The sequence below is a fragment of the Dama dama genome, chromosome 18, assembly GCF_033118175.1.
Source record: "Dama dama isolate Ldn47 chromosome 18, ASM3311817v1, whole genome shotgun sequence".
Taxonomy (NCBI): Eukaryota; Metazoa; Chordata; class Mammalia; order Artiodactyla; family Cervidae; genus Dama; species Dama dama.
In genome coordinates, this window is record NC_083698.1 from 90,663,671 (window position 1) to 90,683,925 (window position 20,255).

The following is a 20,255-nucleotide window of genomic DNA, read 5'->3' on the forward strand; positions in this document are numbered from 1 at the left end:
CTGAACATTTTCATTAGCCCTTATTTAATTAAGAGACCACCATATAGTGCAGTTGATATGAATTTACAAGCTTTGTCCTATATTCTCATGTTCAACTACTTCATTATATTATCCCTGTTGTATTTGTCAAACCTTAAAATCTGGGTATGTTATTAATCTTTGTTTTAGTATGTTTACTAAATTATGAAATCAGATTTAATAACCTTATTTTTTTTCCACAGTGGCTTAAAGAATGATTATAACAAAGAAACATTTACCTTAAAGCATAAAATTGATGAACAGATGTTTCCGTGTCGATTCATTAAAATAGGTAAGGCTTTTAGCATTCTGGAATAGAAATAAATTCTTTATACCATTAATTAGCAAACTACAGCCTGTGTGGGCCCAAACCTGTAGGTTCACTGTTTTTTTTTTAAATAAAATTTTATGGCAACACCGCCATGCCAGTTTTTCACATAGTATCTCTCTGCTTTTACACTACAATGGCAAAGTTGAGTAGTTGCAAAAGACATTATAGCCCACAAAGCCCAAAATGTTTACTGTTTGGCTGGCCCCCAGTTTGTAAATCTGTAACTGAGTGACAGTTATTTCAAATAGAATCTTTTCTAAATACTTTATCATTTAATGAGATACAGTGATTTGAGAGCCTTGATTGTTTTATGGAAGGTTTATCAGTTCTAAAGTTGCATCATTCTAAAACCAAATACTGATGGATTCCTTAAGGCAGTATATTATGGTTATTTTCTGTTTTTTTTTTTTTTTTTTTGTATTTCATTTTTGTACGTGTGGTAGTGTTGGTCAAACACATAAAACTAATTTTATAACCTACTAATTAGTTTCAAAGTAATTCTTGAAAAATGCTGTCTAAGGCATTTATCTTTTAAGCAAGTATTCTAACTTTAAAAGTATTTGTAATACCTCCTCAAAACTAGTGTTTTTAGGATTATTTTGTTTATAAGTTGTGTTAGAGGGTATGAAAGTTGAGGACTTCACTATTAATTTCCATCTTTATTTCATACCTTTGAAAATAGTATGTTAAAATTGTAATTATGGTGAATCATATTCCTTAGAGAATGATAGTAAAAGCCAGAATCCTGTGTTTTGATTTGAGAGAAAAATCCTCTTTTGAAAGGAACAGCTCCATTATCATTATTTGCCAGTCTGCTGCAAGTTGGCCTGTTCATTTCACTGAGTCATATAGTTTCATTGAGTGTGTGTCTGACTCTGCGATGCCATGGAGTGTAGCACACCAGGCTCCTCTGTACATGTAATTAGACAAAAAGAAATCTGAAAAGACTATTTATAGAGGGAGAACTATTTTTAGAATCATTGGACTTTTTGGTTTTTTACTTTCTTTTATAAATAGGTGTGCATGCTAAGTCACTTTAGTCATGTCCAACACTGTGCAACCCTATGGACTGTATGTAGCCTTCCAGGCTCCTCTGTCCATGGGATTCTCCAGGCAAGAATACTGGAGTGGGTTGCCATTTCTTCCTCCAGAGGATCTTCCCAACCCAGGGATCAAACGCAAGTCTCATATGTCTCCTGCATTGGCAGGCAGGTTCTTTAACACTAGCACTACCTGGGAAGCCTGAAAGAAACAGGAAGCAGGGAAATGAGCAAACCCCAATCCTGCTTCCTGAACCTCTACCAGCTGAGGGAGAGAAGGAATCCTGGAGCAGAGCCCTGCCCCTGTAACCTGCCTGAGCAAGTGGCCTCTTGCCCTTTCGGCCCTGCCCCTACCCTCACTGGGGGCACGGCTGTCCAGTCTCTCTCCCACCTTTCCTGCTGCCTAACGCAGTCCATCTACCTGAGCCAGGCCAGGAGAGGGTGTGGAAGAGTGGATGGTCAGAGGGGCCTCAGGCTGTCTTGGTGCCGGGGTCCGCCACCGTGTGGGCCCAGAGCTCCGTGCGCTACTTTGGCCAAAGCCTTAGTTGCAGTTGCCTTTGCTCTTAAATAGCTACTGACAGTGGGCTTTGTAGTAGAACTCCCCCGTGCAGCACCATGTAGCTGCCCAGGCTGAGCTTGGTGTGACAGTGCTTGCAGCAGAAGCTATAGTTTGTCATAATCAGTAATTGGAAATAAAAACCTGTATCCTGTTTATCTGTGAAAATTGATGAACAAGCAAATTTTTTGAAAAAATTCTTTAGTTGTTTCTTCTTTCATGCTAATAAATGTTTCCTCAGTATGCATGCCACCCATTTCTTATAGATTCTTGTATAGCTTGAACAAGTCTTACATTTCAAATGTAGCAGCAGTGAAAATATTTTATATTTTCATGTAATAAATTTAGATTAAAAAATTTGAAAGTACTTACTCAACCTCTGATTGCTTAGTCATGCAAAATGAAATGTTCTCTTTTTTTAAGTTATTTTATTTGAATTTTCAGAGTACATTTTCTATACCCATCAGTTTTCTTTGAAGGAAAATACTACTGCTGCTTCTAAAGTTCTTAATCCTCTAATATTATTCATTAGAAGAACTATGAATAGAAGCCTGTTTAGGGTTGTTGAATAGTTTGTTCCCTTAAAAAATTTATAAGAGAACAGAAGTCCTCTTATGCATCAGTTAGACATAGAAAAAGTACATGCACATGATTTGAACCATCATGTCATTTCAGCAATCATTACTTAGAACTTCATATGTTTTTAATCGGCTTCCCAGGTGGCTCAGTGGTTAAAAAAAAAAAAAAAAAAAAAATCCTCCTGCCAGTACAGGAGAAAAAGGAGTTGCAGGTTCAATCCCTGGGTCAGGAAGATTCCCTGGAGAAGGAAATGGCAACCCACTCTAGTATTCTTGCCTGGAGAATTCCTTGAACAGAGGAGCCTGGCGGGCTACAATTCATGGGGTTGCAAAGAGTTGAATGTGTTTTTACTGCTTTTGTGTTTATAAGTGTTTTCACAAATGGTATATCATTTGAGCATGACACTGGAAGATAAAAATCTTGCCTTTTTTGGTTGAGGAAACCGAGACTAGAAGTCAAATGATGTGTCCCAGGGTATATAGCTAGTAAGTGATGGGTCAAAGACGTAGCATTTGGTATACACTTTTGGATATGTGCTTATATTACTTTAAAGTAATAAATAGATGTTGTTTATGAAATATCTAATACTCTGAAATAGGTATATTATGTTCACTTTCCAGATGAGAAAACTGAAGTTTAGACCTAGATTAAATGATTAGACCAAGACTGTTCAGTAAGACATAGAGATAGGATACAAACTTAAGTCTGTCTTTTTATGAATGTTGAATTCTTTTACTCTGTGATAGGTGAAAGTTTTGTTTCCTCAAGTAGATTCTGAAATCCCTGGTGATAGCAACTGTCTTCTGTTTCCTCATATTTCAGAAGCGTCAAGCAAACTGCTTGCCTCATTAGAGACATCCTATTTATACTTTTTGAGTTTATTATACAGAGATTTATAGGGATTAATCAGTGGCTGTGTGAACTTAATGAAGGAAAAGTTACATCTTTGTGTTCTCTAACCTCTTAGCATTTTCTTCAATTATGAATATAGGTAGTAGCTTATAGTATTTGGCATTACCTGTGACTTGTTTTGGATAGAAGTTATAAATATTTCTCATTACATTACACTGTGGCAAATATTATGTCTTTGAAATTATGGTAATTATTAGACCTGCCACTGAATCTTGTTAGCTAATGTGCTAATAAAAAGCATATATATTTCTATATCATAATTTTGTATCTTAGTTATTTTTATAGCTATAGTTCAATACAGTTTGCTTACTCTGAATTCTATGTATTTTTCATTTTACATTTAAATCTGAGAGGGATTGGGTCACAGCGTTCATTGAATATCCAAGGGGAATCACCAAACAAAAAAACAAAGAGCCCATGCTGGAGTGAAGTCTTCAGTACGACTTAGTGTGAAAGTTGAGAGTTGGCCTTAGGAAGAAGCTTAGTTTCAGGTAAGGTTTATAAGTAAAAAGAAAGTTTAGTAAGGAAGGAGAGTAGTTATTTGGGTGGTTAGATTCAAGAGAGCAAATTTAAAGTTTGGAAGGGAAAACCTCAGTGGGCGATTAGATCAGATGGCTGAAAGCATAAAGTTGAATGGGATAAGGTTATTAGTTATATGGTGACTAGAAAGGTTTGTATCTTGATTCATAGCCAGGATAGTAGTTGTGTTAGGAAATAAGGTGATGTGAAGGCAGAAAGAAGTACTGATTTTTTGGAAGGATTCTGAAGGAGTTCTGGTTTTTGGTAGATGAGATGACTTAGATTTCTATGAATTTTATGGATTTTTGTAGCCTGAGTGGGTGTCGGAAGTTCAGAGAGAAGCTTTAGCTTTGGCTGAACCAGCATGTGCCTTCTGGATCCTCAGGAGTCTGGAAATCTAGGATGAGTATTGTGTCTTGTCAGAGGGAGGTGGGGAAAGAATGTACCCCAACGGTGGCTTTCATGAGAGCATGTGGAGAGGTAACATTTTAAAAGTATACTATTAAGAAGAAAATTCTTATAGTAATAGGAGTTAATAGTAATAATATCTAGCATTTATTGAGCACTTACCATGTGCACTTACCAGTTACTGTGCTAGGTGTTTTGTGTACTTATTGCATTCATTTGTAAGTAGAGTAGATGCATTCTTTCAGTGAGGTTAATCTTGAATTTTTACAGTCTTCCAAAGCCTTTGACTGTGTGGATCACAGCACTGGAAAATTATTCAAGAGTTGGGAATACCAGACTACCTGTCCTCTTAAGAAATCTGTATGCAGGTCAGGAAGCAACAGTTAGAACTGGACATGGAACAACAGACTGATACCATTTGGGAAAGGAGTACGTCAAGCCTGTATGTTGTCACCCTACTTATTTAACTTATATGCAGAGTACATCATGAGAAACGCTGGGCTGGAGGAAGCACAACCTAGAATCAAGATTGCCGGGAGAAATATCAGTAACCTCAGCTATGCAGATGACGCCACCCTTATGGCAGAAAGTGAAGAAGAACTTAAGAGCCTCTTGATGAAAGTGAAAGAGGAGAAAGAAAAAGTTGGCTTAAAGCTCAACATTCAGAAAACTAAGATCATGGCATCTGGTCCCATCACTTCATGGGAAATAGATGGGGAAACAGTGGAAACAGTGGCTGACTTTTATTTTCCTGGGCTCCAAAATCACTGCAGATGGTGATTGCAGCCATGAAATTAAAAGACGGTTGCTCCTTGGAAGGAAAGTTATGACCAACCTAGACAGCATATTAAAAAGCAGAGATATCACTTTGCCAACAAAGGTCTGTCTAGTCAAAGCTGTGGTTTTTCTGGTAGTCATGTATGGATGTGAGTTGGACTATAAAGAAAGCTGAGTGCAGAAGAATTGATGCTTTTGGAGTGTGGTGTTGGAGAAGACTCTTGAGAGTCCCTTGGACAGCAGGGAGATCCAACTGGTCCATCCAAAAGGAAATCAGTCCTGAATATTCATTGGAAAGACTGATGCTGAATCTGAAACTCTAATACTTTGGCCACCTGATGTGAAGAACTGACTCATTTGAAAAGACCCTGATGCTGGGAAAGACTGAAGGTGGGAGGAGAAGGGGACGACAGAGGATGAGATGGTTGGATGGCATCACTGACTCAATGGACATGAGTTTGAGGAAGCTCCAGGAGTTAGTGATAGACAGGGAAGCCTGGCGTGCTTCAGTCCATGAGGTGGCAAAGAGTCAGACACGACTGAGCGACTAAACTGAAGTGAACTGAGTAAGAGTAGATGCACTCTTTCAGCGAGGTTAATCTTGAATTTTTATAGTCTTCCAGGACCTGAGCTTAAAATTACTAACATCTTCTAAGAGCTGTATAGTCATCTAGACAAGAGCTTTCCAAATGGTACTGCCAAAGCATATTAAATGTATTTGTACATGTGTACATTGACTCCCCGCCAATCCTAGAATCACTGAATCCTGAAGCCTGTGTACTTGGGTACTAAGTATCTTGTAATTTTCTATGCATGCCATTTTATGAAAAAGTGTGAGAGGCATTGATCCAGATCTTATCTTTGTCTGATTATCCCTTTGGAAGAGCTGATAATGAATCTTAGGATACAGACTCTTAGCCTTGGGATGTGAGGAGTTTCTAAAAAAATTTTTTTATTTGAGGTGAGAGTAAAGGCATCTTTTATTAGAGAGTGAGGAAAGTGTGCTTGGGGCTCCAGTTCACATTTAGATTTCTGATACACAACACAGAGCGTGTCCAATATGCAGAATTAGTGTTGTTAACACCACCAGAAATCATTGGTGTATGTTTGAAATGGGTGTATATCATTCTGCTCATCCTGTATATATGCCTTCAGTTTGTTAAAAATTCACTGTACTCTTTATTCATCTAATATGAGATCTTGTGAGATGATTTCCTAATTAAGCTCCCTCCCACAGTTGCTTATAAGGATTTAATAAATAAACATTTTGCTGACTTGAATAGATATAATAGGAAGCTTTTTTTCCTCCTCATTTTATTGAAATTGGACTTGGAACTTAAGAATGGATTTCAGATCACTAAATAATAAGTCACACTTACAGACTGTGTCCTTGGGGTCTTGGGTTTAGAATGTTGTTTTATTCTGATATTTATACTGCCTAATGGTTATTGCTATGATGTAGTAGATACGCTTTTTAAATGGTACTTCTGAAGAAATGCACACCAAAAGTGATGATAATTCAGTATTTGTTGGTATAAGACTTTTTGAAGTTTGTGTTATTTGCACATATAAACTGAAGATCATATTAAACATTCTGGGAATCCTGCATATATCCTGATGACTAGTTCTTGTTGCTTTTCTCTATCTTTACTCACTCAGCGTCCTTTAGATGACAAGAATAGGAAAGCATCTGACCAGTACATCTTAGCTCTTCATTGAGTCTCATATGCTAGGAAATAGCAGTGGACTTGGAAATTAGTAGACCTGATATTAAGTATTGTAGATATTCTGTTTTGATACTTAAATCAAAAATTGACAAGTATTAGTTTCTTAGTTACATTACTCAGTCTGAACCATGTTGGTATGATATTAAAATTCATTGTTCTGTTTTGTACCTTGAACCAGTCTTTCGTCCGTGTATGGTTTTGTAAAATCATTTATTGATAATTTAGAAAATGTGATTCACTGAGTTATGCAAATCTTTCAAACGTTGAAGCATTTCATTATGTAATATTTTTTAAAAATCACACTTGTTATTATTACCACCAATCTTATCAGAGAAGTATTGGAAAGTAGCTAAGCTCACAGTGCTGAATACTGATTCTCCAAAATTCTAATTTTTCCTCAAAAGCTTGAATTTTGTCCATGGCAACAAATACTGATACTTGTTGTCTTTGAAATGACAAGTAAATGTCTTGACAGATACTGAAATCTAAATACTCATAGATGACAGCTTTTCTTTTAAGAAAAAATAATATCCTACAGCGCTATTTCAGTGGTTGTTTCAGCTCACAACTTACACAGGTTCTTTTCCTTGAGAATGCCATCATACTTTCATGTGCAGCAAAAGTACTTTACATGTACTTTCCATTGTGCCACACAGAATATTAAAATGATGTGTACTTAATGATAGGAATTTACTAAAATTAATTTTTACACGTCATCGGAGACATTTTTTCATGTTTAAATCATTATTTTAATTAGAAGGATGAATGCACAGTTAAGCATTGCAGTTAAAATTAACATTAAATTGATAATACAGTCACAATTTTAGGAATTTATGTTGCATTAAGTGTATATACAGGCAAAACTTGACATTTTATTTAAAAAATGTATGCATTTCTAGGAGCTATGAAAATGAGCATCATTTAAGAAAATTTAGAAAACTTTTCACAAACCAAGAAGTAAATTTATTTATATATTTACTTTTTATACTGTTTATTGAAGTATACTTGATTTATAAAATTGTATATATTTCAAGTATACAGTGTAATGATATAATATTTTATATCGTATGGTCCATTTAAAGTTCTAAAATGTTGGCTATATTAGCTGTGCTATAAACTATATTGTTGTAGCTTACTTTATGCTATTTTCTTTTTTATGGACAAGCATTTTATTTTTTTATAAATTTATTTTTAATTGGAGGATAACTGCCATACAGTATTATGCTGATTTCTGCCATGCATCAGCATGAATCAGCCATGGGTATACATATGTCCCCTGCCTCTTGAATATCCCTCACACCTCCACCCCATCTCACCCATCTAGGTTGTCAGAGAACACTGAATTTGAGCTCGCTGCATCATATATCAAATTCCCACTGGCTATCTATTTGCAGAAGACATTCTTAAATGAATTGTCTTTTTGTATTTTAACTGCAGGTGTGTGATGGCGAGGAATACAGTTCAGTTCATACTGTATTAAGGAATGAACACTGAAACACTCTCATACTACTACTTTTTTGGCACTACCAAGATGCCAACAGTTTTATTCAGCATTGCCTTTGTACCATGAGTGCAAATGTCAGTACAGTTTAGACAAAAAAGAAAAGGCTATAATGCCTTAGTCTTATTACGAAAAGTAGTTTTGACCACGTGGGACCTCCTGAAAGGGTTGTGGGGAGCCTATGGATCACAGGTTTTAAAACTTTTGTCTGCTGTGTTCTGTCATTACTGATGTGAAGTGTCATCGTGATTCTATGAAATTCCTCTGGATCCTTCAGAGATTTTTGGACACACTCTTATGCTCCAGTAATGTTACTTTGTTTTCTTTCACTAATACCAAACTTAAAATTTCTGTATCTTTTAGTATGTTTATTTTCTTATTATTAGTATTTTTTTAGATATTTTGTCTTGTTGCTATTTTTCAGATCAGCTTGTCTGATGTCAAAAAAATAGGATCTATACCATAAGGATTATAAGATTACATTAAATTTATAATTAATTTGAGGGGAATCAACATGTTTACAACCTTTGAGTTTTCCCATCTGGAAACATACTAAGTAAAATATTTATGTTTTAAAATTTTATTACCTTGCATATTTTAAAGTTTATTCTGAGATATTTTAAGCTTTTTCTTTTTTTCTTGCATATAAACTTTAGATAAAAGTTTTTCAGTTAAATGTCTTGAATTTTTTAGGTAGATAAGCTAAATCATCTTCAAGTGATATTTTTTTCTTGATATGCAGGGGTTTTTCCTGATTGCACTGGCTAGGATCTCCCATATAGTGTTGAATGGTAGAGATATTAGGCCTCCTTGTCATGTTCCTGATTTGAGTGGGAATACTCAGTGTTTCTCCATTAGTTTTTTGTTTTGGTTTGGTTTGTTTGAGGGGGGTGGTGGGTTGAGGTTTTGATACTTAAGACAAAAAATCTAGGTAGCAAAGTTTTCTTCTGTCTCTGTTGCTTATATATTAAGAGTTTGGGGTTTTCTTTTTTTTAAGTAAATTTTATTAGTTTGCTGTAGCATCTGTTGAAGTAATCAAATGTGTTTCTCTTTTACTTACTTAACATGATGAATTACATTAATATCACTCCTGTTGAACCAACCTTTCATTCCTTGAACTGCTTCTATTTAGTGCAGTGAAAACCTGGTAGAATTAATTTGCTTTTTTAAAAAATCAGTATTATTTAAAATTTTGAATATATACTCAGAGCTGAGATTATCCTTAAATCTTTTCTCTTCTGGTTTTGTTTTCTGGGATATGCCTCTTTGCTAAGCAATTGAAGTTTATCTCTTTCTGTGCTCTGATACAGTTTAAATTATAAATAACTTTTATAGTAATTATTTGTTTCTTGTGGCATTGATAAAAACTAACCTGCTAAAATAAATCATCTAGCCCTAGTCCTGTTTTTGGGGGGATAGATATATGACACTTTGAATATATCATCATGTTTTTATAATTAAAGCAACCTGATAATGGCAATGGTCATATGTTTCATTTTGCTTCTGTGGCCCCAGCACCAATAGTACAGTGCTGGACATATAGAAAGTATTCAGAAGATTTGCTGACTATTAAATTTGAATTGTGGTTTTACTTTGCTAAAGTTTTATTTGAACTATGTTAATTTTTTTCTTTTTCTTTCTTTTTTTCCTCCTCCAAGTTCCACTCTTATCGTGGGGACCCAGCTTTAACTTTAGCATCTGGTATGTTGAACTTAGTGGCATTGATGATCCCGATGTAGTACAGCCCTGTCTCAACTGGTATAGTAAGGTAGGACTGTATTTTAAAATCCTGATTTTATGTTTCAGATGCCTGTAATAGAGAATTGTGTCATGCTCTTGTCTTGAGATTAATTTAAAATATTGAGAACAGTAATGATAATTAAAAAGATGAATCAGTGTTTATTAAACATTTGCATTTTGCCAGGTTGTAACCTTCTTTGTCACTTATTCACTCATTGCCATTCTGTGAGATAGGTACAGTTATTATCCATGTTTTGCAGATGATGAAGTAGAACACAGACAGGACAAGTATTTTGCCTCAGGCCACACAGCTGTCGAGTGCTCAAGGCAGTACATCAACTCAGGCAGTGTGGCGCCAGAATCTGCTATTATATTAATATGCCCATCTGTCTCTGAATTTTCTTTTTAATCTATATTGATAGAAATATTTTTATGTAGTTTTCAGTGGGGTAGTTGTGGTTCTGGGTTGCTCTTATTATGTATTCCTCCTTTGTGTTCATATTGAGTAAAATAGCAATGTTTACTTTTCCTTGTAAAGAACTAAAATTTGAGATAGATAGTTTCTATAAATATTGTGATCTTATTCTTATAGGGAGTATAAAGGTCATATTTAATAACTTTATTCATAGGTCATTTTATATAATAAATGCAGCCTGAAAAGTGTGAATTTAAATTATTAAGAAATGGGTCTTTGGTTTTTTTGAACACCTTTAACGTTTCATCTTTGTTTCTGATGTATATCCATTTAACTATTTCGGCTATGTTTTTGTTGAGGGGAGGGCTGTGTCTCATTAGGGGAGTGATAAGCTTTAATCTAATCACTGCTTCTTGACTTGGGCTGAACTGTCAACTAATCCCTTAGGAGGTTGGGAAGCAATATAGATTCTTTCTAAGTTTTTTTTCTTTAAATAGAATTTCAGTTCTTTTCTGGTCAGTGTAATGAGGAACTTTTTGTTTGACTAATTTATTGTGGGGATTTGATTATATTCAATTTAAAATAGATGCTGGATTTTTGTTTTTCTATATTTTTAATGTATTTTCTGGGATTGCCTGTAATATTCTAAATTATTTCAAGGTAGAGATGATATTCTTAAACATTAAAAATGACAGTTACAGTATTATACACATAACAGTGCTTAGCACATACTTAGAGTCTTCTAAATTCTATTGGTTCTTTTTTTTAAAAAATTAATGAATAAGGTTTTCTGATACCAGAAAAAATTTTCTCTTTAGTCTCTGATACGTACATGTGTTTTCTTTAATATGTTCACAAATCTCTTGATACTGTGAGAAATTGCAAATTGCACCTTTTCCCTTGCAACGTTGTGGACAGATTATATTTGAGAACTTAAAATTGTTTGGTCATTCTTTTGTCAAGTTCTCTGTGTTATTGTAAACCTCTAGAAATTAAAGTCAGCATGATAACAAGGTATTACTGTTTAATATGGTTCCAGATAGTTAGATAAATCTTTATTTAGAGGCCAAGCGTATGAAACTATTAATATGAAGTTAGTTGGGTTATAGAATTATTCTTTTGTTAATTGATGAGGGAAAACCTTGCTATAGTGTTTAAGAAAAAGTGTTTTGGTAACCTGTCATTAATAAAATATCAAAAACTATAAACTGATTAGTGTTTTGAGTCTTGTAAATTTTCCTGCCTTATTAAACAGCAATGCATACAAGTAAATTATATTTTTATTTGGTTACTATGCATTGATTCCATGTCAGTTTGTTGTATTCGTATTTAGGAAATTTGTGGAAGTCTTAGAACTTACTCTTTTTTTAAATATTTATTTTTGATTGATGATTGGCTTACAGTATTGGTTTGATTTTTGTCATACATCAACATGAATTACCATAGGTATACATATGCCCCCCGCCCCGCTCCTTGAATCCCCCTTTCCCTCCCGCCCATTCCCACCCCTCTAGGTGATTACAGGGCCCCAGTTTGACTTCCCTGAGTCATGCGGCAGATTCCCATTGGCTGTCTATCTACACACATCAGTGAAGATGCATCTGTGCTGCTCTCTCCATTTATTTCATCCTCTCCCTCTGCTCCCCTACCCTTGTCCATAAGGCTGTTCCCTGTGTCATAACTTACACTTGAAGTTAAATTTTCTTTTAAATTCTATATGTGATCTTGTTTTTTGGCTTTCATCCTTTTAGGGAATAGACTTATTAAATTGAATATTTCTTTTTGGATTGTAATTAATTGAGATTTTTTTACTTTATAGCTATTTAATCGATGAGTTAGCTCAGGGTTAGAAAAAAATTATGAAACTTAAATAGTTTCTTTTTGATGATTTTGAATCATAAAACCTGTTTGTGAATTTGAAATACATGAATATTGGATAATATTTGTCATTCAACTAGTAACTTATTACTTAGAACTGAGAACAAAGAGCATGTTATTTAATGGCTTCTGTGCTTTCAGTACCAACATTGTTGCCCGATTAGTAAACCCTTTGAAAGCTATTATTTTTACCATCTTAAGTAGGCTTTGATAAATATTTTTTCTGGTTCTTTTCTTGAAAGTTCAGAATTAGACCTGGTTTCATCTTTTGGTATCTTTTATCGTCATGAAATAATATGCCAGTATATATATATCTGTATATCTTCATCTCTTTAATATCTTTCTGCTATATACTTTGTGACCTCTGGCAAGTTATTACAATTGACCAGGCTTCAGCTTTGCCATTTAATAGTAGAATTAGTAATAATACTAATGAATAGGGTTAGTACAATGCTAAGTTATGCTTAATATGTTTAGTTAATGTTTAAAATGCTCACTTCAGGTTAGTAATTGTCACTTATTATTTCCTAAAGAAATAACTAACCAGATCCCTTTTTTTCATACCTTCTCTTGTGTTCCAGTAGTACCGTGAACAGGAAGCTATTCGTCTTTGCCTAAAACACTTTAGACAACATAACTATACAGAAGCCTTTGAATCACTGCAAAAGAAAACCAAGATTGCCCTGGAACATCCAATGTTAACAGATCTGCATGATAAATTGGTATTGAAGGGTGATTTTGATGCTTGTGAAGAATTGATTGAAAAAGCTGTAAATGGTATGTCATAAACATATAACTTAGATTGGTTATTAGGGTGATTTTTAAGTATATACAAGAAACAGGTTTTTGTTTTCGTGTTTTAAAGAATATAAGTTTATGTCAGTTCTTAGTTTCCTTTTCTTCTTTCCCTTTTCCTCCCCTATCTTTTTACTCAGAAGATTTAGCTCCTTGAGTTAGGGACTTCTTTTCTGTAAGACAGGTCCCTAATGTGATATTGAAACTTGAAAAATAAGCAAGTAACATACTTGAAATCACATATCTAAATTTAAATTGTCATCTTGGAAAACCATGTATTACAGATGCTAACATTGACCAGCACTGAGCGACTTAGAAAAATTCTTTTAATGTTACCTTCAGTACCAGTGACCTATTCCTTTACATATTTTTGTTGATAACAAGTTGTCATTTTTTTTAATAGTGTAATTTGGGGCTTTCCTGGTGGCTCAGATGGTTAAGAATCTGCCTCCCAACACAGGAGACCCAGGTTTAATCTCTGGGTCAGGAGGATATCCTGGAGAAGGAAATGGCAACCCACTCCAGTATTCTTGCCTGGAGAATTCCATGTACAGAGGAGCCTGGCAGACTACAGTCCATGGGGTTGCAAAGAGTCGGACACCACTGAGCAAATGATACACACACACACACACACACAGTTTGGGGCTGGGGAGTGCTTGGATAAGCCAGAAAATGTTATTAGTATACAGTTAATAATGATATAGTTGATGATGAAGAGATTTGTGTTAGAAACATTGTCTGTGTGATGTGAATGCTACATAATTGCTAATTTTCTTGGGTAGCCTGTGATCTGCCTCTGAAGGAAATAGGAATGTTAGAACATAATATTGTTGCAGAAAGGAGAACCCCTTCCAGGGCCTGAGAGTGGGCTCTTGTGTAACATGGAAAATGAACTGTCCCAGGAGACACATGTGCCAGCAGAGCAAGAGACTTTATTGGGAAGGGGCGCCCACGCAGAGAGCAGTAGGATAAGGGAACCCAGGAGAACTGCTCTGCCACTTGGCTCACAGTCTCAGGTTTTATTGTGATGAGATTAGTTTCTGGGTTGTCTCTGACCGATGATTTCGACTCAAGAGTCCTTCCTGAGGGCACTCGCATTGCTCAGCCAAGACAGATGCCAGTGAGGATTCTGGGAGATGGTGGGACACATGGTGTCTCCTTTTGACCTTTCCCGAACTCTTCCGAGAAAGAGTGGTAGGTAGCTTATTAATTCCATGTTCTGTACTAGGATCTCCTGTTGTAAAATAACTCATGCAGATGGTTACCATGGTGCCTGACCAGGGTGTGTGTTTCCCCTAAAGGATATAATCTCCCAAGGTAATTGTTTTGGAGGAGGATACCAATTAAATATTTAAAATCTTGTGTTTTGTTATTTAAGGAACTCTGTTCTTATTGTATAGAGTAGCATGCTTTTAAAAAATTTAGCTGTCATAGTAACAGAGTACAGAGTAGGTGCTTGTATTATAATAAAAAATAAGTATTTGGTCTTTTCTGTTTCCTGGCACACAACTCCTAAAACCCTTAGGATCTGCAGAGTGATAAGTGTCTTTTGTATGCTGAGATGACTGGTGCTGAAGTCCCTAGGTAACTTCAGATCTCCATAAAGATCAAACCGTGTGATTCAGCCCCATCCCTGATCTCTGGGGAGAGAAGCAGAGTCAAAGATGGTGTTCAGTCACCTAAAATCATGTTTTAATCAGTCATGCCCACCTAATGGTATCTCCCCAGAAGCCCAGAACAGTGGGGCTCAGATAACTTCAGTTTGATGAACACATTGAGGTGCTAGGGGGTGTGGCTTGAAGGGTACGGAAGGTACACAAAGACACACTTCCAGTCACACACACGCATGGAAGCTACACACACTTCCAGTCACACACACACACACACACACACACACCGCCCCCCCCCCATACCTTGCCTTAGATAACTTCAGTTTGATGAACACATTGAGGTGCTAGGGGGTGTGGCTTGAAGGGTACGGAAGGTACACAAAGACACACTTCCAGTCACACACACGCATGGAAGCTACACACACTTCCAGTCACACACACGCACACATGCACACAGACAGACACACAACTCCCCCCCCCCCCCATACCTTGCCTTACATTTTTCTTCCATTTGGCTGTTTCAGATTTGAATCCTTTATAATAAACCAGTGATAGTAACTAAAGTGCTTTCCTAAATTATGTGATTACTCTAGACTCATTGACTCTGAAGGGTGCTGTGGGAAACCCCAATTTACAGCTGATAGGTCACAAGTACCAGTGGCATGGAATTTATGATTGGAATTTGAAGTGAGGATAATCTTGTCAGACTGAGTCCTTTAACTTATGAGTTCTGACACTAACTCCAGGCAGATACTGTCAGAATTGAGTTGAATCTCTGTTGGATACCAAGTTGGAGTCAGAGAATTGGAGAAATGGTTGGTGTAAGGAGAAAACCCACACATTTGGAGTCAGGAGCACTGAGTGAAAAAGCTTAATGCTCAGTATAAAACTTGTGAAATGATGCAAAGTTATATAGAAAATAGAAATCCTATTCCTTAATAGAAACAAAGAATAATAAACTTTTTTGGTGCTCTTTTCATCTATTTTAATCTTATCACTATCTTTCATTATGATTAGGCACTCACTTGTCAGATTTGTTGTTCTTGTTCAGTCACTCAGTCGTGTCCGACTCTTTGCAGCCCCATGGACTGCAGCACGCCAGGCCTCCCTGTCCATCACCAGCTCCTGGAGCTTGCTCAAACTCATGTCCATTGAGTCAGCGATGCCATCCAACCATCTCATCCTCTCGTCCCCTTCTTCTCCTGCCTTCAATCTTTCCCAGCATCAGGGTCTTTTCCAAGGAGTCAGCTCTTCACATCAGGTGGCCAAAGTATTGGAGCTTCAGCTTCAGCATCAGTCCTTGCAATGAATATTCAGGACTGATATCCTTTAGGATTTGGTTGAATATTTTACAGTTAGAGAAGCAGAACCAGTGCCTTCTTTGAGTTTATAAATTTAAAGTTAAGTTAAAATGAATTGCTTCCAACTCCACCTTGTAATAATAACAAACCTGCCTCTCAACCTTATGCATTGTTACTGTTTAAGTGATGATGATACTTTGAAATAAATGATTACTGTGTTTAAATAGAATATACTTTGGAGTATATACAAATGGAACATATGTAATAATCTTTTACAATCAAAATGTCAGTAATGAAAGTATATACATGTATGTGTGTGTGTATATATATATATGTATGTATACCATTTCTGAGAATGAATATATATTTTATTAACTTTATAGATGAAGGCACAAGTAACTTTATGTTCTAAGTCTTTTTATGGCATTTAATATTTTGGTAAGGTAAACAATAGACCCACCAGCAATTTTATGTAATTAGCTAAAAACAGGTTTTAGAACTGCCTGTTTAGCAGCAATAGACTCACTTAAAAGAAGTTGTTAAAACCATGTGTAACTCTGCTACAGCAGACAGTTAACTTATCCTCTGACTCTAGGAAGGAACCAAGTGTAGGGAAATTGGTGGTAACTATGCTTGAGACTAATAGCTAAGTCACACTTTTACTCTTCACTGGCCTGGAGCAGTGTTTAGTTAATAAACATTCCTTCCAGGGTTATTCAGTTTGCTGCTGACTTCACTGATGATGATTTGTTGGACAAATAAGGAAGTAAACACTGCAGTTTTTTGGCTTGTGCTCCATTAAAAACATAGTAGAGAAGGGTAAGAAGTTCCTGCCTGATCATAAGAAAGTCTAGGGAATCCATAGCATTTTTCAGACTTCTTATGGTGGAGGAAACAAAAACTACTTTTAGTGTATTTGATGTATTAGTATGCTCTTCTTCAGGTATGGTCTGTATTTTAAGAAAATGTTGGGCTGTATTTATTTCCTTAATAGACTTCCTATTTGCCTAGAAACTTCCCCTTTTGTTGTTCAGTCACTCAGTCATGTCCGACTCTTTGCAACCCCATGGACTGCAGCATGCCAGGCTTCCCTGTCCTTCACAACTCCCAGAGCTTGCTCAAACTCATGTCCTTTGAGTTGGTGATGCCATCCAATCATCTCGTCCTCTGTTGTCCCCTTCTCTTCGTGCCTTCAATCTTTCCCAGCATCAGGATCTTTTCCCGTGAGTTCACTCTTTGCATTAGGTGGCCAAAATATTGGAGCTTCAACTTCAGCATCAGTCCTTCTAATGAATATTCAGGACTGATTTCCTTTAGGATTGACTGGTTTGATCTCCCGTATTTTATAGAGTCTTATGCCTATATAAATATGGATAGGGTAGTATCTCCATATTTCATGCTTTCATGACATACCTAAGTCGTCTTACTTTTTTTGATATTTCTAGGCTGTGTGGTTCATCTGTGAGTTTTTTCAAATTGTTGCAAATCTCCAAAAAATATTCTAATATATTTATTGGAAAAAATCCACATATAGGTGGACATGTGTAGTTCAAACCTGTCTTGTTCAAGTGTCATCTGTACTTAGGTATAATGACACATTTTTCTTTGCAACCCTGATGCCCTTTTCCCCCTTGTGTTTAATCTCCACCAAGATCTTTAGTAAAAGATTACTGTGGCATAATTATAGCAGAGATGGCTTCCCTCATAGCTCAGTCGGTAAAGAATCTGCCTGCAATGCAGCACACCCGGCGTTGATCCCTGGGTCAGGAAAATCACCTGGAGACGGAAATGGCAATCCACTCGAGTATTCTTGCCTGGAGAATCCCATGGACAGAGAAGCCTGGCAGGTTATAGTACATAGGGTCTCAAAGAGCCAGACAGGACTTAACGACTAAACCGCCATTATAGTGGATACCCCTGTGTAGTTCATGATCCCAGAAGAAATGCTTTTTACATTTCATTGTTAAATGTACTTTTGATCTGGTGTTTTTGAAGATTCTGTATCAGATACCATGATTGCCAAGAGTTTGTATCATAAATGGTTATTGAATTTTGCCATTTTTTCTCTACCTTTTGTGATATGATTTTCCTACTCTATTAATGTGTGGAATCATACTAATTGATTTCTAATGTTAAACCTCACATACACTTAACTTTATCATGTGTTTTTTTGGTATATTTTGGGTTTAGATTGACTAATGCTTTGTTAGAATTCTTTCAACTATTTTTATTAATAAGGTTGGACTTTTAGCTTTTCTTTCTCTTAACTTCCTCTTCAGGTTTAATATCATTATTAGACTAATTCACATAAAATGTTTAGGATTTAACCTTCCTGTTTTCTGAATAAATGTAAGATGCGAATTATTTTTTTCTCAGATGTTTGGTTGAATTTACCATTGAAGTATCTGTGCTTGAGATTTACTTGCAGGAATAGTTTTAGGTTACCAATTCAGTTTCTTTAAACTTTATAGGACTATTCAGAGTCATTTGGTTGGTTGATTGATGTTTAAAAAGATCACCTAAAATTTCAAACTTACTAGCATGAAACTGTACCTAATACCCCCCTATTATCTTTTTAATGTTTGTAGGATTTTTTAAATGTGTTAATATTTATTATTTATGAATTATTTCTCCCTCCCCAATTCATTATTTTTACCATAAGTTTATCTTTTGAGAGAACCAACTTCTGGTTTGTTGATTCTTTATGTTAACTTTTATGTCCTTCACTTATACTCTGTGTTTAATATTTTCTTCTTTTTCTCTTTGAGATTAATATGCTTTTTATAATTTACTGAGATGGATACTTAGCTTTTTAATTTCAGAATTTGTTATTTTCCTGTATATGCATTTAAGGACATACATTTCCCTCTTCTTATTTTTCAATTGTGCTATGAAGTGTTTTCATTTTTATCCAGTTCAGTAATTTCATTAGGAAATGATACTGCCCTTTTGTGAGTCATAGTTATGTAAGAAATATATAGTTTTTAATTTCCAAATACATAAAGGTTTTCTGGCTCTTTTCCTTGTTACTGCTATCTGACTAAATGCATAGTGATCAAAGTCGTATTTTGTGCATTCCAATTCTTCAGAATTTGAGAAGACTTACCATATTGCCTGTTTTGTTCAATTTTTATAAACATATTATGTGTACTTGGACAAAATCCAGTTCTTTAGTTGTTGGTGCAGTGTTTTATCTAAGTCCAGTTAGTCCAGTTTGCTTATCATGTTGTGTAAGTCTGCTGCTTTCCTAGTAAGGTTTTCTATCTGAATCTCTCAATTACTAAGAAAAATGTGTTAACAATTCCAACTATGATTATGGAATTCTCTCTTCATATAATTCTGTCAGCTTTTGCTTGGTATATTTTGAAGCTATATTCTAGATGCACAGAAATTTTAAATTTTGGATGAAAGCTTTTGTATTAAGGTATATTTTTATCTCTAGTAATGTTTTTACCTTAAGGCATAGATTGTCTTACATTAATATAACTGCATTTATTTGGTAAGTGTTTATATAACATGGGCTTCCCTGGTGGCTCAGAGGTTAAAACGTCTGCCTGCAATGTGGGAGACCTGGGTTTGATCCCTGGGTCAGGAAGATCCCCTGGAGAAGGAAATGGCAACCCACTCCAGTATTCTTGCCTGGAGAATCCCATGGATGGAGGAGCCTGGTGGGCTACAGTCCACGGGTTCGCAAGGAGTTGGCATATCTATCTCCATGTTTTAATTTCAAGCTTTCTGTATCCTTTTTTCAAAGATGTATCTCCTGTAAATTTAGTTGTTGTTTTTTTTTTTTTAAATCTTCTTATGATTTGAACATTAATTTACTTACTTGATTGAATTACTGGTAAATATATGAGTTTAATCCTACCATTTTACTGAAAAATTTCGTCATGTCCTTTATTTATTCTTTTTGGTTCTTTTATTTTTTTAAACGAAGTAATGCAGCCTGTTTATATTTTTTTACAGTGAGTCTGTAAATGACTACAAATATAAATACTTAACAAAATTTATCAGTATAAGAACGTAATAGATTTTCAACTCCCATCTACTTATATTCCAGCTCATATACTATTGTTCCTTATTTTCATACCATGTTCAAAGATCCTAGAAGACATTACTAATCTTGATTTTATAATATCCATTAATTT

The 20,255-nt window shown here is 35.5% G+C and overlaps 1 protein-coding gene across 3 annotated transcripts in view; it reads left to right on the forward strand.

Annotated features, from left to right (window-relative positions):
• MKLN1 (muskelin 1) overlaps positions 1–20,255 on the forward strand; it is a 377,600-nt gene that overhangs the window by 260,943 nt on the left and 96,402 nt on the right. For 2 of the 3 annotated variants that reach the window (XM_061165822.1, XM_061165821.1), the window contains 3 exons: positions 222–310; positions 10,027–10,136; positions 12,986–13,178. In XM_061165822.1, coding sequence (XP_061021805.1) covers positions 222–310; positions 10,027–10,136; positions 12,986–13,178 — 392 coding nt within the window. Of the gene's footprint in view, positions 1–221; positions 311–10,026; positions 10,137–12,982; positions 13,179–20,255 lie in introns of those variants that run through there. The other variant, XM_061165823.1, reaches the window with a different exon arrangement.